General features: G+C 33.4%; 2 protein-coding genes and 1 pseudogene across 5 annotated transcripts; 1 reads left to right on the top strand and 2 right to left on the bottom strand.

Annotated features, from left to right (window-relative positions):
* Window positions 1-2,518: 2,518 nt before the first annotated feature.
* On the top strand, window positions 2,519-18,795 carry LOC115712618 (DNA polymerase delta catalytic subunit). The gene is made up of 30 exons (XM_030640921.2): window positions 2,519-2,850; window positions 3,006-3,116; window positions 4,195-4,301; window positions 4,401-4,560; window positions 5,412-5,607; window positions 6,129-6,264; window positions 6,393-6,530; window positions 7,062-7,139; window positions 8,053-8,144; window positions 8,551-8,617; window positions 8,777-8,848; window positions 9,161-9,247; window positions 9,640-9,759; window positions 9,848-9,946; window positions 11,108-11,215; window positions 12,374-12,469; window positions 12,610-12,675; window positions 12,952-13,008; window positions 13,106-13,193; window positions 13,294-13,373; window positions 13,742-13,855; window positions 14,016-14,130; window positions 14,213-14,385; window positions 14,528-14,599; window positions 16,121-16,195; window positions 16,308-16,397; window positions 16,535-16,695; window positions 17,472-17,545; window positions 17,653-17,740; window positions 18,131-18,795. Exons 1-30 carry the CDS (start codon window positions 2,595-2,597, stop codon window positions 18,216-18,218), a joined length of 3,264 nt encoding a protein of 1,087 aa, XP_030496781.2. The 5' UTR covers window positions 2,519-2,594; the 3' UTR covers window positions 18,219-18,795.
* LOC115714287 (large ribosomal subunit protein eL43-like) lies at window positions 4,622-5,233 on the bottom strand (annotated as a pseudogene).
* A 574-nt stretch (window positions 18,796-19,369) lies between the features above and the next one.
* On the bottom strand, window positions 19,370-24,371 carry LOC115712619 (E3 ubiquitin-protein ligase RGLG3). 4 transcript variants are annotated; one of them, XM_030640922.2, is made up of 12 exons: window positions 23,953-24,371; window positions 23,046-23,278; window positions 21,810-21,894; window positions 21,588-21,728; window positions 21,387-21,500; window positions 21,061-21,158; window positions 20,860-20,939; window positions 20,673-20,778; window positions 20,370-20,497; window positions 20,136-20,277; window positions 19,983-20,039; window positions 19,370-19,750 (listed from the first exon to the last, which is right to left on the bottom strand). In XM_030640922.2, the coding sequence occupies exons 2-12, from the start codon at window positions 23,262-23,264 to the stop codon at window positions 19,667-19,669; spliced, it is 1,254 nt and encodes a 417-aa protein (XP_030496782.2). In that variant the 5' UTR covers window positions 23,265-23,278; window positions 23,953-24,371; the 3' UTR covers window positions 19,370-19,666. The 4 variants fall into 4 exon arrangements, with proteins under 4 accessions (XP_030496782.2, XP_030496783.2, XP_030496784.2 ...); XM_030640923.2 differs by having other exon boundaries at window positions 23,046-23,283; window positions 23,953-24,220; XM_030640924.2 differs by having other exon boundaries at window positions 23,046-23,266; window positions 23,953-24,212.
* Window positions 24,372-25,028: the final 657 nt, after the last annotated feature.

The raw sequence follows: 25,028 nt of genomic DNA, 5'->3' as shown, positions 1-25,028 counted from the left end.
TTAGGGCATAAAACCCAACAACCTCTTCCTTCTTCTTTCTTCTTCAATTCAAAACACTTAGTCTTTCTTTACGAAATAATATTTAGCCATTAGTGATTGAGTGAGTGCCCACACACATCAAGTTGGTCCTCAATCATAGTATGTAAGACTGTGAAGAATCCAATCAACAAGAAGGAGAATCGGGCTCAGATCTTGGTGATACTCTGCTACAGAAAGGATACAAGGGTTAGAGATCTGAGCAGTAGGAGTCATTTAATTATGTTGCACCCACTGTAAGGTTTCTCAAACTTTATATGTGTTTATTTACATTGTTTTAGAAATTCATATTAGGATGTTAAACAACATACATGGTAGTAAATCTAGATCCTGGTAAAATAATTCCAACAAAAATATGCATCCCTAAGTACAGGTATAAATATTCTCCCTCCACGGGCTTCGATATAATTAGAGCTTGAGTCAAATTCTCATTAAGCTTTTGAAAAGCTTCTTCGCACTCTTTACTCCATTCAAACTTTTTGTTGCCTTTCTACACGTTAAATAATAGAATACACTTAACTGTAGATTTTGAAATGAACCTGCTAACTGCGCCAATTCGACCAGTAAAAGTTTGAACATATTTGTGCTTCTTGGGAGGAAACCCTAAACCCTTGATTTTTTGACCAGTAACTTAAGTTGACCAGATTTTGAAAGGCCTAGATTTTTTCTGGGTTCGCTTCGATTCCATAAGTGCTAACAATGAAACCCAATAATTTCTTAGAGGAAACCCCCAAGGTGCACTTTTTGGGGTTTAGCTTCATCCTGTACTTTCTAATTACCACGAAGGCTTCTTTGAGATCAAGGCCATACTCCTTAGAGGTTTTGGACTTAACCAACATATCGTCATATACCTCCATGTTCCTCCCCAATTGATTCTTAAACATTCAATTGACCATCTACTGATAAGTGGCTCTGACATTCTTAAGTCCAAACGATATTACCTTATAACAATATACACCTTTGTCAGTTTGGAAGCTGGTGTGTTCCTCATCTGCAACATGCATCTTCATTTGGTTGTACCTGGAGTAGGCATCCATAAAGTTGAGCAACTTGTACCTAAACGTGATGTTTACCATTTGATCTATTTGCGAAAGTGAAAAACAATCTTTTGACAGGCCTTATTCAAGTCAGTAAAGTCGATGCACATCCTCCACGTGTCGTTGGGTTTTGGAACCAAGACAAGGTTCACGAGCCAAACAGGGTACAATGCTTCCCAAAGGAAGTCATTGGTGGTCAACTTATCCACTTCTGCCTTCACCACTTCTGCTCTTACAACATCCAAGGGTCTTCTTTTCAGTGGACTAGTGTTACATCCTCTCAAATGTTCAAGCCATGGCAAATGGTGTCACGGTTAGAGATGGAAATTGGTCGGTTAATGTACGGGGAATGCAATCCCCGCCCCCATCCCCGCTACCTATTTATACCCCCATCCCTGCCCCATCCCCATCTAATAACCAACGGATTCGGGGTAGGGGAATACCCATCGGGAACCCATCGGGTATCCATTAAGGTAAAATGAAAAAACAAATTAATTTAAAATAATTGAAAAAAATAAGTTAAACTAATATTCTCACAAATATTTATTATGCATTCATAATTCATAGAAGATAAAAAATAAACCTACTTAAAAAAAAAGCATAACCTAATAAAAAATAAAAACTAAATATGTGTCAAAGTTTAAAAAAAAAAAAAAAAATTATATATATATCTATATCGGGGTCGGATATGGTGCAGATAGTATTATCCCCGCCCCAGCCCTATCCCCGCTTCGGGTATTGAAATTGTCCTCCACCACCGCCCCATTAACCACTAAGATGGGGAATCCCCACCCCATTAGGGGCGGGTCCCCGCGGTATAAATTTCCATCTCTAGTCACGGTCAATTCCAGTCATGTCAGAATGGCTCCATATCAACACATCCTGGTTCTTTTTGACTGTGTTCACAATATTTTCCTTATTGACTGGTTCTTTTTTAAAAACACTCTAATATATAACACTCTTTAAAAATACTATAATATGATCTCACACGTTATTATTTAATATATATTTTAATTTTAGCTACAATAATTTTTTAGCTTCAATTTTTTATTAAAAAAAATGAATAGCATTAATGCTACAATATAACATCCATGCAAATTTTTAGAATGAAATCATTTTCTCTTTGATTGTATAGTATCTCAATATTTTACTACAAAATATGTCCACCTCACTAAGTATCGTTTAAAATTTTACTATTGGAGATGCTCTTAACCAAACATGAAAGCTCTAAAGCTCCCATGCCACTAAGGCTAGCTTAGTGGTAATGGAGGGATGAGAAAAAGGGAGAAGTCATGGTTCGAATGCAAGACCTTTAAGCTATTAATTGATTGTAATTACCATTAGGTTGCATGCCACCTTATCTACCCCTCACGTGAGGGTGACAAAAAGCAATGGAGTGTCACGTGACAGAACCCCAAATAAAACCCCCCGTCTCAAAACTGGCGGGAAGTTCATTCCTTCTCTCGTCTCACTTGTACTCTTCAAGCAGTTCCTTACTTGCTCTCATCTCCGGCCACCGAAATGAACAAAGGCGGAAGCAGAAAGCGACCACCTCCACCACCGCAGATTTCACCGGCGAACCCTCCCAAGCAGCAGGCAACCTCGCAAGAGGAGGAATTTCTCGACGAAGATGTCTTCCTTGATGAAACCCTCATCGAGGATGAAGACTCCCTCATCCTCCGAGACCTTGAGGACCGCCAGGCACTTGCTTCCCGCCTATCCAAGTGGGTTCGCCCCTCTCTTTCCGATGATTACGTCTCCGGCTCGCGAAATGTTGGTCAGTTTCAGAGTTTTTTTTTTTTTTTCTTAGCTGAGTTTTTTTTTGTTCTCTTCCAGCTTTTCCTGAAACTTGTTACCTAGGGTTTTTGTTTTTATGATAAATCTGATCATATATATTTATACAATTTTATTTTTGTATATTGTGGGTCGTAGTATTTCAGCAGTTGGAGATAGATTATGTGATCGGGGAGAGCCATAAATCATTACTTCCGAATTCTTCAGGACCTGCCGCCATTATCAGAATATTCGGTGTCACAAAGGAAGGCAAGCTTTCATTTTTTGTTCTAGGATTTGAAAAAAAAATAAAAAATGAAACAGTTTCCTTAATACAGATAAATTTGTTTTCGGAATGCTACATATTATATTCCTTTACATTTTCTTAAATGGGTATAACATGCCTAACATTTTGTTTTTAAGTGACTTGGAAGGATGTCTTGTAATTTTGCAGTAGTGTTTCTTTCACGTTTTAAAATGGGTATAATATTGCGTGCTATTGTTGCTGTCATATGTATTTTTATATATTTATTTTCTTTTTAAGAATTTATGTTTTTAACAATAATTCAAAATACCACAGCATTACGAGCCAAACAGCATTACTAGCAGGATCAGAGCAATAAAATGAAATACCACAGTTATTGCTTTCATATTTTTTCTTATTTCCTTTTACATACAGGAACTCTTCTTCAGAAATTTTAGTAAAGTGGGTATAGGGACTAACAATTAGGAATTAGGCCTAATGTGTTGTCTTAGGATTGAATTTTTTGTCACATGTACAAATGGATGAATGGAACAAGAGTTATTTTTACTTATTTTTTTTTTCTTACATAAAGGCTGTTAGTGGGAAGGAGCTTCTTCTAACATTATCTTGACAAGTTTAGGAGGTAGTGCGCCAAGAAAACTATTATGGGGTGTTTGGTTTAAGAGTTTTACTAAGTGGGTTTTAGTTGAGAGGAGTTGACATTAAAAAAAACTCAAAGTGAAGTGTTTGAGTTTGGGATTACCCCATAAATAATCTTAAAGATGGGATGGGATCCACACAAATATAAACCCTCTACTAAAACCATACCAAACATAAGTTTGGTTTTACATTCCCATCCCCTAGAAGCCAAACCCCCCATTACAGTTTGGCCATAATTCTGTATTTATTTAAATGCATTTATATTTTTATACATAGAAATTTACCAATTTAGTGTATAAAGAAAAGTTCTTGGGAATGCAATAAATCTTATTCTATGTTTGCGCATGGAGTTTGTGTGTACAAGTGGCTTTAGTTTATTAAACCCTTCCAATTGGAATTACTTTCAAAGATGAGATCATTTAAATTTGTGATTTTTATTCATAGGACATAGTGTGTGCTGTAATGTTCATGGCTTTGAGCCATACTTCTACATCAGCTGCCCTTCAGGAATGAGACCTGACGACATATCCAACTTTCATCAAATTTTGGAGGTATTTGGACTTAACACTTAACTGGATTAGAAAGCTATTTTTAGTGTGTTCCTTTTGTGATCATTTATGCTAGAAACTATGTTTTATATGGTGATTCAGGGAAGGATGAAGGAGGCTAATAGGAACAGCAAGGTACCTAAGTTCATTCGTCGTATTGAGATGGTCCAGAAAAAGAGCATAATGTACTACCAGCAGCAGCATTCTTACCCTTTTCTCAAAATTGTTGTTGCTCTACCGACAATGGTTACAAGCTGTCGTGGTATAATTCTGTCTATATTCTTAGGCAGTTATTAAACATGTAAACTGTTGGCCTTTTTTTTTATTTAAATTGTATTGCTAGTTGAGGGATGTGGAAACCTTCGAAGACCTCAAACCTCACCACAATTCACTCGCACATTTCCTACCCCTTCTCTTACTCTTACCCTAGCCCGCATTTATATAATTTTTTTTTTATATATATATATTTTAAAAAAAGTAGACGTCGATCATACATCAAAATTGAAAGCTATCTACATAGTCAATAGACAATAAAATTTGGTCCATTAGGTATTAAACTTATTCTTACACAAATATAACTTTAGTTGGTGATCAAAAACAAAGAAATCTGAAACTTAGCCGAGATTCTGCTGCCTGAGCCTTCTGATGGTGCTCCTAACAGTCACAGCACTCGCAGTACTGAGGGTGTTGGCTCCTCCAGCTTTGCAGCCCTAATTTCAACAGCCTTCCTTTTCACTGCATACTTCCCGTAAAACTCACATAAGTATTTGCTTTGCTGACTGACCTCCATCTTCTTAATACGCTTCCTCAAAGTAGCATCATATTGCGTACCATGTTTCCCAACAATGCCAGCCTTCTTGGTTCTCTTCGTCATTTTAGATGTGGAATTCTGTGAAGCAAAAACCCTAGAAGACTTGGAGACTTTGAGCAGCCAAAGTGATTTACATACTATCTTAATCACTCAAATACCCCTGCTAACAACCCAGCCATTCCCACCCATGGAACTTTCTTAATATGACTAACTCCTAAAACCTCTACAATAAATATTTAGGATTGTGATTAAATGCTATATTTGATTTGTGTTCCAGCCTTATGTTTCAAATTAATTGGCAGGCATACTTGACAGAGGTGTACAAATTGATGGACTGGGTATGAAGAGCTTCATGACATATGAAAGCAATGTTCTATTTGCTCTTCGCTTTATGATTGATTGCAACATAGTTGGTGGCAACTGGATTGAAGTACCTGGTGGAAAATATATGAAGACAGCTAAAAAGTTGTCGTACTGTCAGTTAGAGTTTGATTGCATGTATCCTTATAGATGTACAAAGCACTTATATTCACATGAAAATGATTTTTCCCCCCTTTACTTTGCATAAGAATGCTACTGTAGGCACAAGACTTTAAGTGCTTTAGATGGTACATAGGTCATGATTATTGTGATGTTATGCTTGTCTTTTACCTTCCTGGTGTATCGTGGGCCACAAAAATAATAATGATGATGGTTGAATTTGGTCACTAGAGACAGGTTTGACAAGGATTTCGTCAACACTGTAAATTTGTTCATCGAAATGATGATTGGTTTATGTTGAGGTAATATGGTGAATGTGTTTAAGCTATTGTGGCATTTTTTGGGTTGTGGCACAAATCTTGAAGATATACTCCAAATTGGAAGGACGATTGTGATTTGTTTATTTAGTTATTTTAGGAGTTCTCTCTCTCATTTCTTTATTCAGTTTAATTGAAAGTTTTAGTTTCTTATCTTTATATTTTTCCTGAAGAAAGATGATTTGTTTCCCGGATAAACACTTCCTTGACAAATGTCTTTAGATATTCAGAACTTATCAGTCATGTGCCAGAAGGAGAATATTCAAAGATGGCTCCATTTCGCATACTGAGTTTTGACATTGAATGTGCTGGTCGTAAAGGTCATTTTCCCGAGCCTGGCCATGATCCTGTTATCCAGGTTGCGCATGTTCATATCTATTGTAGTTAATATAAAATTTACTGGCTTTCATCTTTTGTTTTAATTTTTTATATTGACCATTCTTTATATATGCGAATGGATAACTGATATTGCTCTTTTATTTGTAGATTGCAAATCTGTTAACATTACAGGGAAATACTGAGCCATTAGTCCGTAATGTCATGACCCTTAAGTCATGTTCTCCAATTGTTGGTGTCGACGTGATGTCCTTTGATACAGAAAGAGAAGTCTTGCTAGCTTGGAGGGTATTAGTTTTTAATCGCTTTTCTTTTTATGAAAATGAAAAGTGTTTGTTAATACTGTTTAAGTGCATTAGTTATAAATCTGTTCTCAATATTTATATCTTATTTTACATATTTTAAGAGATTTTCATTTAGGTTCTTTTTCGTTTTGCTCTTACGGTAGGAGCTCTAGCTTCAGAAAACTATTTCTCTTGCCATAGTGAAGCATGTGTGTCTATATGCTTGTACAAAGGAAAAGAAATGCTTATGCATTCTAAATTGTGAATTTATAACTATGAGAGCAATATGCACTATCATTCATGCTGTTTAATCATATAGGTTAACACTTTAAGCAAGTAAATAATGTAAACATCAGGTGTATGTGACCTGATTGGTAGTGGTATTATTACACCTGCTTTTATTTTTGATTTTATTTTTATGCTTGACTTTTATTTATTATGTTGAACATGCTGAGAAATTGTTGTTACTCTCTGGTTTAAATTAACTAACTTGGGATTTATGTTGACTGTCTGAAATGTACATCTCTTTTCGCAGGATTTTATTAATCTAGTGGACCCTGACATCATTATTGGATATAACATTTGCAAATTTGATTTGCCATATCTCATTGAAGTAAGTGACATGTTGAACTCTCTGTGCTGTTTCCATGCAGTAGTCAAAGTAAAATTTTGCGTTTTCTATAATATTGCATATTTTACTCATATTCAGCTCTAGTTTAGATAGCAATGTAAGAAATATACACGAGTAGAATTCCAATGAATAAGGCATCTGGTCTTTTAATGTCAGATTATGCTGTTGCTTTCGCTTTTGTTCAGGTTACCTGAAAATATAGAACTGGAATCATTAAAATTCATTTTCTCATGTATCTACTTAGTTTGGTAAAGTTGGAGTCAGGAGTATATATATGTGTGTTTTTCTCCTATTTATTTTCTAGTCTTAGCTGTAATAAGATTACTTTATTCTGCTGTATCATATGGTTATGGTAAGAAGCAAACTTAGTGTTTGTCCTTGTATTGTGTTCGAATATTAACCAGAAAGAAGGGGAGAAAAGCTTGAGAGAAACAGTGGAAATTTTTATTGTCATTTTGTAGAACATAGAGGTATCTAAAAAACATTAAGAGAAAAAATTCCAAAAGAAAATTTTGTGGAACTACAGATCTTTTTTTCCCTCCTTTTTGCGCCTTGTCCCTTGCAATTGATATTCTGGCTAAATCAAGTTTACAAACATAGTTTAAGCCAGGTAATGAGAAACAAATAAAAAGAACTCTTGATTCTACTACCGCAATATCAATTCTTCCCCTGTAATGAGCTGTAACAAAATTTTGGTTCTTCTACTGCATAATATCAATTCATCTCCTGTATATAATCCTACTTGCCTGTTTTGAATTTGCCATTCCTGGTTGATTTCTGCCATCCAAATCTTTCCTTAGGAGACATTATAGAATTTATATCCCGTAGATGTAGAAATGCTTCTGTTTATATAGTATTCATTTGTACGTGCATGAAATGCCATTTTATGTTTCAGAGAGCTGAGACTTTGGGAATAGCTGAATTTCCAATACTGGGTCGCATCAGAAGCAGCAGGGTTCGGGTCAAAGATACTACCTTCTCTTCAAGGTAATATATCTAAATATATATACATGTCATATATAATTGTTACTGATAATGAATAAATTTGAGCACGAGGTAATTGTTCGGTATAGCACCTGAACCTTAGGTAGTTTGGGATTTTAGTCTCAAATTTAAACATATTGGGCGCTAACTCTTTAATTTCAGGATTATTGTGGAATCCATGTCAAGAAGTAATTTTTTTTTACTTTGTTGACAGAAAAGTGCCTGCCTACTAAAACTTTCTTATCATCTTATAACTCCTTGTCCTTACAATTTAGCGCCACAACCGTCTTCTTCTTCCTTTTATGTGAATTCGCTGAAGTTATATTATTATTTTTTTTCAATATATATAATTTATTTTTCTTCATTACCGTTGAAACAATTGGCTTAGTGTTACTTTAAACGGTTGCAGACAGTATGGTACCCGGGAGAGTAAAGAAGTATCAATTGAAGGGAGAGTTCAATTTGACTTGCTACAGGTTCCATTTATTTTAATATATATACTTATATATTGATGGGTGATTCATATATATATTTGATATATTATTTTGTATTTATCTAAAATTAGTGGTCAAAGAGAACTTTGTTCATATTGCAATTGGCACTCAAGTTTGTTTTTATCTTTGTTCCCATTGTAGATTATGCAACGAGATTATAAATTGAGTTCATACTCCTTGAATTCTGTCTCAGCACACTTCCTTTCTGAGCAGGTGAGGTATTAGGGTTCCTTGGATGTTTTGTGAAATATTTCCCTTTTAAATTTCTTATCAAGGATGTGTGTGTTTAAAATATTTTTACGGTGAGCATCTTCTAAAAATAACAATGATGGTGATTGGAGCAAGTAAGCTCATAGAGGCCTATATTTCCTGGCTGATCTTGAAAGTTGTGTATCTTCCCTCCTTGCTGCCCCTTTACCTAGAAAAGAAAGAGTTTCTTTTATCTTCTCCCATTTCAACACTGGTAGAATTATTTTAGACATTGATGTTTCTGATATTAATTTGTTTTTTTTTTTTTTTTTGCAGAAAGAGGATGTTCACCATTCAATTATATCTGATCTCCAGAATGGGAATGCTGAAACCAGAAGGCGACTTGCAGTATATTGTCTGAAGGTATGTATATATATATATTTGATATATCTGTAGGATCATACACTGCTTCTCTTTACATTTAATGTGCTTTTTGTAGCCTTGTGCTCTTTATGAGTTAATACTGTTAGTGTGAACCTTATCTGTGAAAATAAAAAGTTGTTACGGTCACATGTTTATTTCAATTCATCAACATAAATCCTTAGAGGGTTTATTGAGTCGTAGATTTTTGGTTTTCTCCAACATGATTCAAGATTCCATTCTTCAAGGACTACTGCTCAGAGATTAACCACACATTTTATGCTTACCAATGATTTGGTAGGCGCTTCCAATTTTAAACCTTGAGGGCTGGGAGTTCCGAGTTCAATCAATAAGTATCATGTAACAGAATAATCATATATCTCGTTACCTTGCAGGATGCTTATCTTCCTCAGCGACTATTGGACAAACTGATGTTCATTTACAATTATGTGGAGATGGCTAGAGTTACAGGAGTTCCCATTTCTTTTCTTCTCTCCAGGGGTCAAAGCATAAAGGTCAATACAACAATTTCCAAATTCTGAACTTTTGTCCATTTGCAGAATGATAAACTTGGTGAAGTTTACATTTAATATTTTGCTTCAGGTACTTTCTCAACTTCTGAGGAAGGCAAAACAAAAGAATCTTGTAATTCCAAATGCCAAACACGCAGGATCTGAACAAGGGACATATGAAGGTGCCACTGTAAGTTCATTATTCTTCTTTGGTAAAGGCAGTCAATTATTCTCATGCCATCACAAGTGTTGCTACAGCATTATTATGTTCGCTGTAGTTACTAGAGACTATGATTACAATGTTATTTTCTTTGTGATGTTGACTGACTGTTTTGGGGTTGGAGATAAAGCTAACAAGATTAGATCATCTCTGTTAAAGATCTAACAAAATGCTAAATTTGGCACAAAATATGAACAAATATTGTACTTAGCACAATAACATTTTAAGATAGAGCAATTTACGGCGAAACCCCCTTATGTTTTAATTTTTATATACTGAATCCCTTTATCTTTTTTTTTTGGTGGCAAAACCCCCTTATATTTATTTTTCTTTGTAAATTTGACACACCAGTTAAATATTACCGTCAAATATTAACTGGATGACCACTGTATACACCTGTTTATATGTAACGGTAAAACCTCGAAGTCAATACAATTGTAATCCAGTTGGTATTTAACAACTGAAACTTTAAATTTGCAAAGAAAAGTAAACTTAAGGGGGTTTTGCCACATAAAAAAAAAGGAAGTTAAGTGTATAAAAATTAAAACATTAGGGGGTTTTGCCGCAAATTTCTCTTTAAGATACAATATGACATTTAACAAATTAAATATTTTACAAAATAATTATTGGCAATATTGTAATTTAAAAAAGTGTATTAAATGACAATATTGCAATTACGTATATTTATTGTTGTACTAAATTTGACTCATGCTATATTTTGTCCAAAATTTGGCAGTCTTTAGTCAATCACTAGAGAAGCATTTTCTTGCAAAAATAGTAAAATATGGCATTGCATCAGAAATTTAAAATCTATTGGAGATTCTCTTTTATTTAAATTTGCAAGTAATGAATCTGTAAGTATATATGCTTTAACTTGTCTCCATTATGTGGGGCAACTAACTTGTGTCCATCACTAGATACTATCTTATCAGCTAGACTTCAGGTTTATTAAATTTCCTATTAACATGTTATTGTTTTTAGCAGTCTTCAAACAAGAAAACGTTTTGTTACAAAATTGAGAGTTGACTTAGTTTTGTTTGCTAGGAGTGTAGTGTTCACTGCTTTAATCCTCCGCTACTTTCATGCATTTGATTATTTATCATTCATTCATTCATTTGTTTTAAACTGCAGGTTTTGGAGGCAAAGTCAGGGTTTTATGAAAAGCCAATTGCAACATTGGATTTTGCATCCTTGTACCCGTCAATCATGATGGCATATAATCTGTGCTACTGTACTCTGGTAATTCTTTAGACAAATTGTTTGTAGTATTCCATTTGCCAGTTATTTATTTTTGGAACTACATGGGCAGGGGCATGACCTAGCACTATAGTTGAGGGCGTGCCATAGTGCAAAATTTTAAGAGTTTAGAAGATGCACAATTTATATATTTTTTGATAAAAATGCACAATTTATTTTAAATATATTACAATTCTTCTATGGTTTCTCATACAAGTTAAATATAAAACAATCAAGCAAAAGAAAAACAAAACCACAATGAGAAATTAAAACAAACTTGTTGTGCAGCGTTTAATATTATGTAGACTTTGTTGAACAAATTAAAACAAGCTCAATGATTTCATATACTGTTGATTGTAGTATTTAAATATTTTATGATTTCATATACATTTTCACGCTGATGTTTACTACGGTATTCCTCCACCACAAGTGAGGATCTCAATAACATTTCGAGGGGGGCTAAGACAAGTGGTCTCTTTCTCTTTTTCAAAAATAATAATAATAAAAAAATCTTATTTCTGTCGCGTGTTGCCTCAAATAGTTTTGTATTAAGTTAATGTATACAATATTTAGTTTTAGTAAGATACATTTTATAGTATGTGTTGTAGGGAGTTTGCAAATAATTATAATTTGTGTTGTTCCAAAACACACTTTGAGAAAAATATTAGTCTACAAATTTTCTGGTTGCGTTGTTTTTAATCATGTGTAGTTTTGACTGCTTTCTTAAGTTTCAGAATACATGTCTTTGAGTCGAGGCAACATAAATATTTATAAAGCCCACTATTATAAAGAAGGTAGCATGTATATATATTTGTATAAATTTGTGAACAAATATATATGTCTAAATTTCTGACCAAATATATGTCGAAATTTGTGACCAAAAATGTATGCCTAAATTTGTGACCAAATATATATCTGAGATTTTAAGACTAGATTACTATATTTGTATGACTTGATTTTTTTTGGAGATATCTATAAACTTAAAATTTGATGTGAAGGAAAATAATCCTCTCTTTTTTTTTTTGAACATTAATTTTTAATTAAAAAATAGACATTTAAAATACATTTTTATCAAATTTATGCCCCCCATGTAAGCTGAGGACAGATTTGACAATGGCTCTTCCAGTTTTTACATTTTTACCTCTTAACATCTTGTTTAAGGTTACACCGGAAGATGCTCGCAAATTCAACCTCCCTCCAGAATGTGTTAACAAAACTCCATCTGGTGAAACATTTGTTAAATCAAGTTTGCAGAAGGTGAGTTTTCCAGTGATGTAATTGAATTTTATCCTTTTCTTTTGGAATATATGATTCTTGTAACAGTAATTAATGCTTTAGTCATAACATCTATCTTAAGACTGATGATATGAACAGAATTTACTTGGTGTTGTTTTCAGGGAATACTTCCTGAAATTCTTGAAGAATTATTAACTGCTCGTAAAAGAGCGAAGGCCGATTTGAAGGTATTTTTTTTTTTGCCAATGACTAGAACATTCCTTTCATTTTGATTCCTACAGTTTTATAATTATGTCTTGGTTTCCTTGTTCTGCTCTGTGTTGGTTGACCTTTGGTCCTCAATCTTCTTGCACCCCCTCTGCCTCTTTAATAATTTTTCATGTTTCCTTACAAGATAAAAAATAAGAGCAGACTATGCATGTTTTTGCTGTTTCTACTTTTTGTTTTGTACAATAATATCTAGCTTTACTGATAGGCCTTATTTTGTGTATCTTTATACCTAGGAAGCAAAGGATCCTCTTGAGAAAGCGGTGCTGGATGGTCGGCAGTTAGCATTAAAAGTAAGCTTTGAAATGCCAAAGTCTGTGTTTGCTTTTGTAAATGTGCTCCTTATTCTTCTTGTTTGCTTTAAACTTGATAACATTCTCATCCTTTCAGATAAGTGCAAACTCTGTTTATGGATTTACTGGAGCTACCGTTGGTCAGTTACCTTGTTTAGAGATATCTTCAAGTGTCACAAGCTATGGTACTGATTATTTTTCAAAACATTAGCCTACTCTTGTTTGTCTTGAAACATAGATATTGAGGATTTCTGCTTTGTCTCATGGATTTTATCCCTTGTGAAGGTCGACAAATGATTGAGCATACAAAAAAACATGTAGAAGATAAATTTACTACACTTGGGGGATATGAACACAATGCTGAGGTGAGTGGTTACAATTTTTCTTATAGAAATGTCTAATAGAGTAGTCAATGATGACCAATTTTGATGCATATTGGACTTTCTGATTCCCTTTGCTTGTACATTTTTAATTTGTAGAACTGGATTGTATTAAGATCCAAATTGATCAAGTATGGGATTGGTTAGTAGTATATAACTAGTAGCTACTTAGGCACCCTCCTCTCTTAGGCTAGCTTTTGGGAGTGTGTTCTACCCAAGTGGTTGTATCAAGTGGTATCAGATTGCATTCTACACTGTTAAATTTCCTTTGCTCATGTTGCTACTGGTTGCTTATATGTATAAAAATAATTGTAAGTAACAATATACTATTGTTGACATTGTTACGATATCAGGTCATATACGGAGACACAGATTCAGTTATGGTCCAGTTTGGTGTGGCCTCTGTGGAAGAAGCAATGAACTTAGGGAGAGAAGCTGCTGATTTTATTAGTGGAACTTTCATTAAAGTAAGAGTTATTACTTTGGTCATGAAATGATTTGTAGTTTCATACTTGTATTTATTAACTTTGTAGGGCTTAATGTTCTGTTATATTTGACATTATTGTTGTAACTAGTTCCTTTCTAATTTTTGTCTTTGTTTTCTCTTGTTATCGCTCGTTAATGAAGCCTATCAAGTTAGAGTTTGAGAAGGTTTATTATCCATATCTTCTGATCAGCAAGAAGAGATATGCTGGTCTGTTTTGGACAAACCCAGACAAGTTTGACAAAATGGATACCAAAGGTAGAAATTAGAGTTTCTTGAATTTGTCAATATCCTTACTTTTAATTGGACTTGGTGTGAATATATTTGTTATCATTTACAGGTATTGAAACTGTTCGAAGAGACAATTGTTTATTGGTAAAGAACTTGGTAAATGAGTGCTTGCACAAAATACTAATTGACAGGGACGTTCCTGGAGCAGTCCAATATGTCAAGAACACCATTTCAGATCTTCTTATGAACCGTATGGATTTGTCACTTCTGGTTATAACTAAGGTGAAAAATAATTTATTTTAAGTTCAATTGTCAACATAGCGTCTCAATAAATTTTGAGGAAAAGTCTGTTTTCACCAAAATTTATTGTTGACAATGACTTTGTAAGTTCTCTTGATTTGTGCCAACAAATTTGATTGAATAGGGTTTAACAAAGACTGGAGATGATTATGAAGTAAAGACTGCTCATGTTGAACTTGCTGAACGCATGCGTAAGGTTGGTTTGTGCATTATTGATTTTTCATTCCTGTTAATGGACTTTTAGCTTCACTAGGTAATCTTGCTTATGGTACCCATATATATTTGGTATCCTATGATAATTGTTTAAAGTCAAACAATGTCCATTCATGGAAATTGAATTATATTTAGTTGTAAACAAGAGTGACACAATATCATGCTTATGCTTGTGATATTTGCAGAAATCAATTTGCTTTGTAGCAACATCAGATTGCACCATAATTTTACATTTATAGAAGAGTTTTCAATCCGTATATCTCTATAGTAGATTGTTAGGCCTTAGGGTATTAAATAATAAGGGTATATGGGTAATTGTAATGGGAGTATTGAGATGGTATAGGAGAGTAATAGAAGGGTTTTGGGGTGTGAATGATTTAGTTAAGTGAGCTTATAGCTCTTGGGAGAGAGCTGGGTCTCTCGAATACCCAGCAACTGGTTCTCTTTGTCACTCTAATATCAATATACTAGCTATTTCCTATTTTTGCTACTGTTTGGCTCTATTTTCTTCTATTTTGCTTCTGTTTGTACCAAAATGATAGGAAATTTCTATCATAGTTGCAGTTGCAAAATGGAAAAAAATTACATCAACCATTAATTTCAGATGCTAAGTTTTAGTGGCCTAATAAAGAAGATATTTCAAACTTATATTAATAACATTTAATGAATAAAATTTAATGGCTAAAACATATCTAAGCATTTATGGATAAATATTGATGTAACTATTAAGTATTGATTCATTATATATACATATATATTATATAAAATTGAGATATCCATATGGTAATGACACTCAACATAAGTTAATTCAGTTTGGCTCAATTTCCACATATCTAAATTGATTGGATTTGTAACCATGAAGTTGAGTCCAGTTCATGGCCAAATGCAACTTCAACTGAAAATAAACCTTCGCAGCAACTGACTTTAGGAAATGAAGCAATGGTTAGTCGTTGTTTAAACATGTAGATCTATGATTGAGTGAATGAATTACTGTATTTTGTATATTCAGTAGGGAGGGAGTTGGACTATGAGTATGTCAGCTATATTATATGTAAGACTCCCCCCCTTTCGTATGTATGTGTACAGTGTATTATTTGATTAAAGGATAATAATTTAAAAATCTTCTGAGATAGCATAGTTCATTTCCTGTGATCCCAAAATTAAGAATTATTAAATTGTACATTTTAGAGGCTAAAGTTGCCGAGGTAATTGTTCTTTTTCTTTTCTCCCTAATGATCTGGAAATATATACAACTAAGTGGGGTTGGTATTCTTCATTAAAGTACGAGATGTTGATTTGTCTGAACAATTAAAGGGCAAATATAACAGCAACTTCTGGAATATTATAAAATTAGAAGCCCTTACTTTAGGGGGTTGGGGGTGAAGGGGGTTTACATACAACCGAGGGGAAAGTGTTTTATGATTGAATCTCAAAAACATTTTTATCATTTGATAGATCCAAGTCAATAAGTAAACTAAAGTTAGCTTTTATTATGTATTTGCAGAGAGATGCTGCCACTGCTCCAAATGTTGGAGATCGAGTACCATATGTCATTATCAAAGCAGCAAAAGGTGCCAAGGTAGTCATTCTTCTAATTTTCGTTTTGTTTTTATCTTTTAGATTTAATAAATAATTTATATAAATAATGTTTATGGTTTATCTCCTGTGTTTATGTTGTTATAAATCATCAGGCGTATGAAAAGTCAGAGGATCCCATCTATGTTTTGGAGAATAACATACCAATAGACCCTCAGTACTATCTTGAAAATCAAATTAGTAAGGTTAGTTCAATCGATTGAGTATTCATGTACCATATTGATATCACATTGGTATGTTTATGCTGTTTATTGACTGTGCACGTCTGCAGTTCATAATGTTTGCTGATAAACTCACATACCAAATCTAATCTGTGTTTCAGCCACTTCTAAGAATTTTTGATCCCATTTTAAAGAATGCCAGCAAGGAGCTTCTCCATGGAAGTCATACCAGATCAATCTCCATCTCTACGCCCTCAAACAGTGGCATAATGAAATTTGCCAAGAAGCAACTTAGTTGCATAGGCTGCAAAGCTCTACTTGGGTATTGCTTAATTAGTTCTCTGGCTACCATGTTATAGCTTTTGTTTATATTGTCAGTTTGCCACTATCTGTGAATTTTATTTTACTTTGTTTTTTTATGTTCTGGTTTTGAACTTTCTGAGCTAATTGTTGATGGCCATTGTCACACTAAAAAGGTTTCTAAATGCAACAACAATGGAGATCATTATTTTCTGCAAATGTACATAATAATCTGGTAACAAAATTGTTCTAGTGAAGCACAAATGTATAAATTTACATTCCTCCGGAATTGAGTTTATAATCTGGTGAAAATTACTCATGGTTTTTCATAAAATCCACTTATGGCATGCTGAAGCATGTATAATTGTCTGTAAAATTCTCCATCATAGCTATTCCTTTTTCCCAAGGTCTCTTTATAGATAGGTTTTGTTGATGGTCTTATATTGTATCAGGCTTTTGTGAGCATGTGGATTGTGGGAACCTACTGAAGAACACTCAAATTAAATACTTTTTTTTTCTATCTCATCTAGCACTCTGAGCATTTATGGTTTATGCATCTTCTCAGAGCGAGAAAAAGCTTCTTTGTGCCATTGTCTTGTATGAGTACATTACAGTACATGCTTTTATTAAATTTTTCAACTTGGAACTATGAAGGAATTTAGGAAATTCTTGTATCTGAGTAATATGAGGTTAATTGCAGCGAGCAAATATGTAGGCACTGTTGTGTGTGGATTACACCTTGTCTTTACTTTCGAATTTTTAAAAATTCTGATACAAGTTAATTTTTGTTTCTAACAGTAAGACAGATCAAACTCTCTGCTCGCACTGTAAGGGAAGGGAGGCTGAACTATATTGCAAATCAGTGTCAAATGGTAGGTTTCTCCTGTAAATTTATGTCTTCTCAGGTCATTAACATTCCTGTGTGCTTGAATCAAACTGTTTCCTTAACTAAATTGCTCGGCTCGTGTAATGCTTGTAGTTTCTGAGCTAGAGACGCTTTTTGGGAGACTTTGGACACAATGCCAAGAGTGCCAAGGCTCATTGCATCAGGATGTGCTCTGCACGAGGTATTTATCTTTTCTTTGTAAGGTTTGGTACAGTATATTAATTAATATTTAAGTTTAGTATGAGTCCTACATTTACATATACATGTTTTGATAGAATTGGGATGTGAACATTTAAACATTATGGTACTTTAGTGACGTGTGCTTTATCTATAATGAATTGAATCGTAGACGGAAAATGAATAGAAAGGAATAAAAAGTCAAGTGTTGTTTTTACAATCAGACTTAAGAGAAACACTCCCTTGCTTTCTAATTGTATGTACGGTTCAGTACTAGACCAGGCTCAGTAGATCAAACTTTAACATAAAAAGAGTACTTTTTTTCAATTTGTCATCGTGTAACTGGCGTTTTGCCATTATTTGCTGTATTGCTGATTACATGTTTCAATCTCAGTCGAGATTGTCCTATATTTTATCGAAGAAAGAAGGCACAAAAAGACATGGCTGAAGCCAAGCAACAACTAGATCGTTGGACCTTTTGAGAGATTTTCCCAGGTCCAATCTCTTGAAGACTTCCATGACATGACATTTGGAGTTTGAAAATAGGATAGTTACGGGGAAGTTAGTTGTCAGTTGTGGTGAATGGAATCTTTCTTGCGACATATCTTGATGTTTTGATCGGTATGTGAATGACCCTTACATTTTGTTTTTCTATTTATCCGAGATTTCAGCCACGTAGTTCCACAGAGTGATAGTTTAATCAGTTTCTTCAGTCTCATAGTTACATAGATTTTGGATATGTTTGGGTAGTCCGTTAATGGACGTAATACCATGTACATGTATGAAGATATTGTATGCGTTCTATGTGCAATATCCATTTATTTAAAATTGAAACTACAGTTTGTATGATTTATTAGAGAAACAATTACGACGGTAGTATTAGTTTTTTTGCAGTCATTTGGGGGTTGGATTTGATTCTGTGTGATAATGGCAACTATCTCGGCACCTATCTGGAAAGTGTAGTGTTTGTCTTTTTATATCATGTGATAACTCTAATAGTATGCTACTATGCGTCTTTTCAATGCTAATGTAATTATTCGACCAAAGTTCATTTATTTATTTCTAGACATATTTTTCATATGAAAGTGATTGTAGAAAGAATTTAATAATAAAAAAATAAAAATGTATATATATATATATATTTTTTTTATGTTTTATTTATAATTTTACATCTATAATATAACTATAAATAAATTATTAAAAAAATAATTTATTATTTTGACTCAACAGATATTTTTTTTCAGAGTAAATGTGAAATTTTTTTCTTGATGTATTCTTGTAATTTTTACTTGTTTTTTAAAAGTGATGCGGAAGAATGAATGAATGTAATTGTGAAAGGCAAGTGTCAGCTGCCTTGTATTTAAATAGAATTTTCATATCTTCACATGAAAGAACCAGGATACAATACAACCTCCGATAATAATTTTCCCCCATTTAGGATATATAGAAAACTGGAGAATTTACTGTCATCAACACTTTATTTTCCCTTTCCTTTTTAAGGATAAGCAGACCCAAAATTTCTTTTATCAAGAAAAAAAAAAAAAAGCAGACCCAAAATTTCTTTTATCAAGAAAAAAAAAAAAAAGCGGACCCAAAATAATATGTGAAACAACATAAAGCATGAAAGAATGAATTTCTCATAAAATACAGAAGCTTCTTTATTTTTCCCTATCTTTTTCAAGGATAGAAATATTTTACATAATCGGGAAATAAAGTGATATCATTTTTTGTTTTGTTCATTGGTTTAGAGGTGAAACTGAAAACAAGAGAGCAAGAGCAAATGAAATAATTTTTTTACAGCTTAAGCAGTCGGGCATGTTTGGTAAGACAGACTACTTTAATGGGGATGATGAGAAAACATGGATTTTAATGTTATTAACAAGTTCATTTTCTGAAGAAATGCATCAACAAAGAAAGCAGTGTTGTCATTTTAATTGAAGAGTCTGAGTCGGGTTGTTATGGTATCTCTACACAACGGGCATGTTGAGAGCGTTATCCCACAATCCTTGCATGTCTTCAGCAACACAGAAATATCAAAGGGTTAAGTTCAAACTAACACATTTGAAAAGAGAAGTCCCATCCTCAATTTCATACACTGGAATCTACACTCAGCACTTATTAGAACCAAAATGTACTCAATATAGGTTTTGAGCTCAACGGTGAGATGAAAAATGAATAAGCATACACAATACTGTGTAGTTGAAGCAACTAATTAATGAGCAATAAATTTACTGAAGATCACTTACCGTATGGCCACATTGAAAAGCCATGTCTTTCGGGTTTGTTAGACAAATGGGGCACACCTTCAACAATGAAGATATCTTGAAATCAGATACTGCTTTCTAAGTAGCATAAGTAAACAAAGTGAGATACGAGATGGGGAGACAGGAGAAAATTACCTGCTCCACGGGTGCTGAAGATGTTGCCTCAGTTAAAGATAAGTCTGTCATCTTTGGGATTGAATTGATAGCATTGTCATGATCAATCACTTCTTTTGGTGGTGGAAGTAGGCTAGCGCGCTGACCACTTGAGTGTTCGTTACTGCACAAGAAAAAATTGTTTTGCAACATTTCAGAAATTTGCACAGTAGAAAGTACAGCTAGAAATATTTAAGCTTCACTGCTTGAGCTTACTAAGCAATATCTAAGCTTTGAGTGGCTCTGTATTGTATTGGAATTTCCATGAGGGCAGCAAGTGCAAAAGCTGTTTCCTTCTTTGATGGTTCTGTGTTCTCCGACATGATTTTATTGAAGTTTACAAACTGCAGGGAAGATTCAAAACATCAGATTTTTCTTTAAATGGAAATACAGAAAATGTTTAAAGGAGATTTTAAGAGCTGGGAAAAGCACATATCATATAATGGATTGTGAAAAACTAAACAAAAAATTTAATATAAAAAAAGAAACCGAAAGAGAAGCTGTAAGTACAATAATGACCTGAAAATTGTCAAATGAGCGCTGAGGAATGTTATCATCAAATTGTTGCATTGCGTCCCAAGGTCCATCCCCCACACCGATCAAAATGATTGAAAGAGGATATTGGCTGTTTAGAATACATTAGTGATGTGTCACCAAACATTGAAACTTCAATATTACCCAATTTACTCACATATCATAGCTTTACCTAGCAGCGACAATGGAATCTACAGTTACTTGTTCTTGTGGACTTAACCTTCCAGGTGGTATATCAGGATTCCGAGTGACCTATATTTACAGACACAAACTGAAGCTTTCAATTAAAAACTATAATGATGCATAAGAAAATAAAAAAAAAACCACACCAACATGATCAATATGAAAAATTAGGATCTGAAAAAATAATAACCTGTCCATCTGCAATAATGACAAGGACATGATATTGACCATTGCTTCTGTTGACAATGTCAATCGCAGCATCAATTATAGGCGCAAATGAAGTCGGACCTAAGGTCAAGGACATGATATTGACCAAAAAAATATTCAGCTAATTCTGGATTAGAAAATGAAAAACCATTTTTCATCATGGTTTTTTGAGCTAGACCATTTTCTGAATTGTGAAAGGTTAGTTCAACAATTATCATGACAGAAATCAAGTATCTATTAGTATTCTTACAGTTTCTTCTTGTTGAAGGAAAGTGCATAAAATATAAGAAAAACGAAATATGCCAAAACCTGACAAGTTTAGTAGGGGAACAATCTCTCTGTATCTTCTGAGAACATCTTCAAAACCGCTGCAAGGTCGATGGTCAGAATAAAAACTGAACACTTGTTTATCATGTGTTGATGCTGCAGGAGAAAAGTTTGACAAATTACTGATCCATAAAAGAATAACACAATTCCAAACAGTAAGTAGATTTAGGAAATGTTACTAACCATCGCCAAAGCCAAAACACGGTATTAGATTATCTTCATCAAATGGAGACAATGTCCGACCAATAATAGAGATTGCCTGCTCGTAAGGGTTAGGCCTGCTACCAATTGAGTGAAGGCTTTTCCTGTTGAATGAGTGCCTGCCTACAATGATTGTAAAGAGCCATTGATATTCTATACCAGAGGTTATACAGTTTAAAGAATATCGGGAAAATAATACATTACCTGTCCACTCATTGCTCTTCGTGAAGTCTATACCAAGTATTAAATTTGATGACTCAAGTCCAGCTTCTCTTAAAGCAGAGACAACCTAGTATATTTGTATATTGATCCTAGTTAAGAAATATGTTTTGGGAAATCAGAAGATGAGTATGCACATAAATTAAACATGCCTATCAATATGGAGTATGAAATGTAAACAGAATAAACCTATGAAGGTATCATTTGGTCACATTAGCTAGCTATTGAAGTCTTGTAAATAACAACATAAAAATCAAAGCCCCATGACCTAAGAATATCAGTAATTACATTTCTTTAACTCCTTCGAATTAGGTGTTAGCCATTCAATTTCTGAGTATAAACTAGGCGCTTGACCTCCTTGTTCTTCTTTTAGCTATCGTATATATATACCATACATATATGCCCAGCCTAGCATATACTCTTGAGAAAATGTCAGACCAATTGAATCGAGTGGTTGGTTTACTTTGGATTTCTCAAATGTTGAACTACTAGGCAGATAAAAGATGAAGATTTCTTACTAATAACCATTCATCAATGAAGATCTCCAATGATTTGAATTAGCCTATCAGATTTATATTTCTCATTGACAGGGCAAAGCTGTTAAAAGCATGCTAAGGTAAATGCAGCCTGAGTCAGCATTCTGAATAATTTTAGATCAATCTGATTGGAAAATTGTGAAAAGAATTGGAAACTAAAATAAGTGCAGTATCAATTTCAAATGCTCTTAGGGAAAACCACATATGAACTGTTGCCGGATAAGTTAGAAGATGTTTCTTGTGATCCAGCAATGTGACAAACTGAAAGAACTGATTTCAAATGAATTAGCGAGTACAAAGCGCTTTGGTTCATGATTTCCACAGATGTTTAAGAGACACAATTCAAGACACTTCAGACTAAAAAGCACATTCCATTGCATACACTGAAAGATCAGAGACCAGAAGATAAACAGACCCCCTAATCTGAAAATGTAACTTGTAATTATAATGCTTCATAAATAGTAGGCTGAGGATTTCACATTTTAATGAGATAAATCAAGTAGTTAGCATTTGAATCTTCAAATGACTTCGTCCTAAAGCAATTAGTATAACTAAAATGATAATTTTTGTTTCTCAGCAGTGACAAAATGCAAAACAATTTAGGATTGAAGAGAAAGATTAGATGCTGATATCCAATTAGGAACGAATAGAAGTTATCGACAGAAGAAATATCAGGCATACAAACCTCATCTAAAGAGCTGTAGTTATCTGCAATACGTGTGGATCGATGCTTATATCTGGAATGTTGATGATCCATTGATGTCCCTGCATAAGAAGGTGGTGGTCGGTGAGGAGCATAAGAAGGTGGTTGGTGGTGAGGAGCATAAGAAGGCGGTTGGTGGTGAGGACCAAAGTGAATATCCTCATGAGAATTATCCTCAAATGTTGATTCCCCATTTCCCATATCTACAATTAATTCTTTTCTAAGTCAAAAAGGAAAAGAAACAGAAACAAAATCATATCAGAATTTATCCTTTAAGAAGTAATTCAACAAGAATTACATATTACACAACAACTAAATTAGCATAGTCCAATAAGTTCCTAACATCCATCTACCATCTCTCTTGTTACACCCAACTACTGAAATGATTTAAATTCTTGTAGATTAGTAAATTCAACCCTTCCAATAATTATGATGCACTCAGAAAATCTTAGTTTGATTCCAGTTCCTATTCATTTCCACAGGGACAAGTTATATAATATTAAAGCTGCTCCTGAAGTTTGTCCCAAAATTCTGTGCATTAATTTCTAAAATGTTTATCAGCTCCAAAAATTCTATATGGTGGGTAATAATAGCTGAATTTCTAATTCATTTATTATTATTTGGTAATTCTAGCCGCTGACTAAATATATTTCTAACAATTAATTAGCACAAGCTACACATATATGCCCACACACAAAAAAAAATAAAAATAATACTAAAAAACTAATAAATTTTTAACTATCTCACAACTAAGATGTTCATAAAATGAAAATCATAATAAGAAAAGATAAAAGAAAAAACCCAGTAAAGCTTAAATGTTTAATTAAACAATCAGAGAAAAGTGAATGAATACAACATGAATAATCATAAATGAAGAAATAACAGTTACCTAAATAGAGGCAAAGAAAACTTGAGCAGAAAGTGGAAATGGGAAAAGAGATTGATGAATGAATAGATATGATCTGAGATTCAAAGGGATCTACAGTTTGATGCTCTTTAGACTTTTTAGGCACTCTATAAAGATGATAGCTTTTAGGCTTTGATTTATGAGTTTTTTCCTTTCTTTATTTTTGATTCTTTCTTGGTCAGGTTGGTCTTGCTTCTAATCTTAATTTCAAATTCTTATTCATGTTTCTTTTTTATTAATAAAATTGGTCTTCATGTTTTGTTGTTGTTGTTATTGTTAATTTTTTAATATTAAAAAATAATTATGAGATGGATTTGGTTCCATTATCCAAATGCCAAACACATGTTGGAGCATGGGTGTCTAACGTTGAACTACCGAAAGTAGCTGGCGGTGGCTTTCACGCAACACCTTTGGATAATGGATATGGTATCATATATTTATAAGCATACTGCAATTTATTAATAAAAATAAATCATTCCATTAAAAAAAATAAAAAATAAATTATTAGTTTCACTTTTTGTTTATTTATTTATTATTTTTTTTTCTTAAAAACATATTATTATATTATATTTGTTGAGTGTTTGATCCTACGACCCTTACACACATACCCCATTAATATTTTATATGATCACTTAACTAAGCCTCGAGTCATTAGTTTTACTCAAAATTAGTACTGTAAATATGAATTGGACTTTCTGACACAATACGAAATTGGCACGAGTTGGACACAAAAAAATACAAACTTGGATACAACACGGTACGATGCGACAAATTGACACGAAAAATATGTCATTAAGCAGGACACGACACGTGAAGCACGAAAGATACGACACATAAGCACAAATAGACCAGCCCGAAAAGCATGACACACGACATGCCTAAAAAACACGACACAACATATTAAAAAACTTTATAATTTATTATTAATAATACTAAGATATGAATTTATTAAGTATAAATAGATTAAAATAATAATAAAACTTAAATATAATATTTAATATTATAATTATTCTATTAAATCATAAAAAATTAAGATTATATATTAATTTATTTATAAG

Source organism: Cannabis sativa, chromosome 4 (assembly GCF_029168945.1).
Source record: "Cannabis sativa cultivar Pink pepper isolate KNU-18-1 chromosome 4, ASM2916894v1, whole genome shotgun sequence".
Classification (NCBI taxonomy): domain Eukaryota; kingdom Viridiplantae; phylum Streptophyta; class Magnoliopsida; order Rosales; family Cannabaceae; genus Cannabis; species Cannabis sativa.
The sequence above is the reverse complement of the archived record's forward strand: the minus strand, read 5'-3'. Positions and strand labels throughout refer to the sequence as shown.

Coding starts and splice junctions, on each gene's coding strand:
- LOC115712618 (XM_030640921.2), top strand. CDS start 2,595: ATGAACAAAGGCGGAAGCAGAAAGCGACCACCTCCACCACCGCAGATT. Junction 4,561..5,411: donor AATGGTTACAAGCTGTCGTG/GTATAATTCTGT, acceptor ATTAATTGGCAG/GCATACTTGACAGAGGTGTA. Junction 14,131..14,212: donor TGACAAAATGGATACCAAAG/GTAGAAATTAGA, acceptor TATCATTTACAG/GTATTGAAACTGTTCGAAGA.
- LOC115712619 (XM_030640922.2), bottom strand. CDS start 23,264: ATGGGAAATGGGGAATCAACATTTGAGGATAATTCTCATGAGGATATT. Junction 21,895..23,045: donor ACTACAGCTCTTTAGATGAG/GTTTGTATGCCT, acceptor CAAATATACTAG/GTTGTCTCTGCTTTAAGAGA. Junction 20,278..20,369: donor CAAAGCTTAGATATTGCTTA/GTAAGCTCAAGC, acceptor TTTCTTGTGCAG/TAACGAACACTCAAGTGGTC.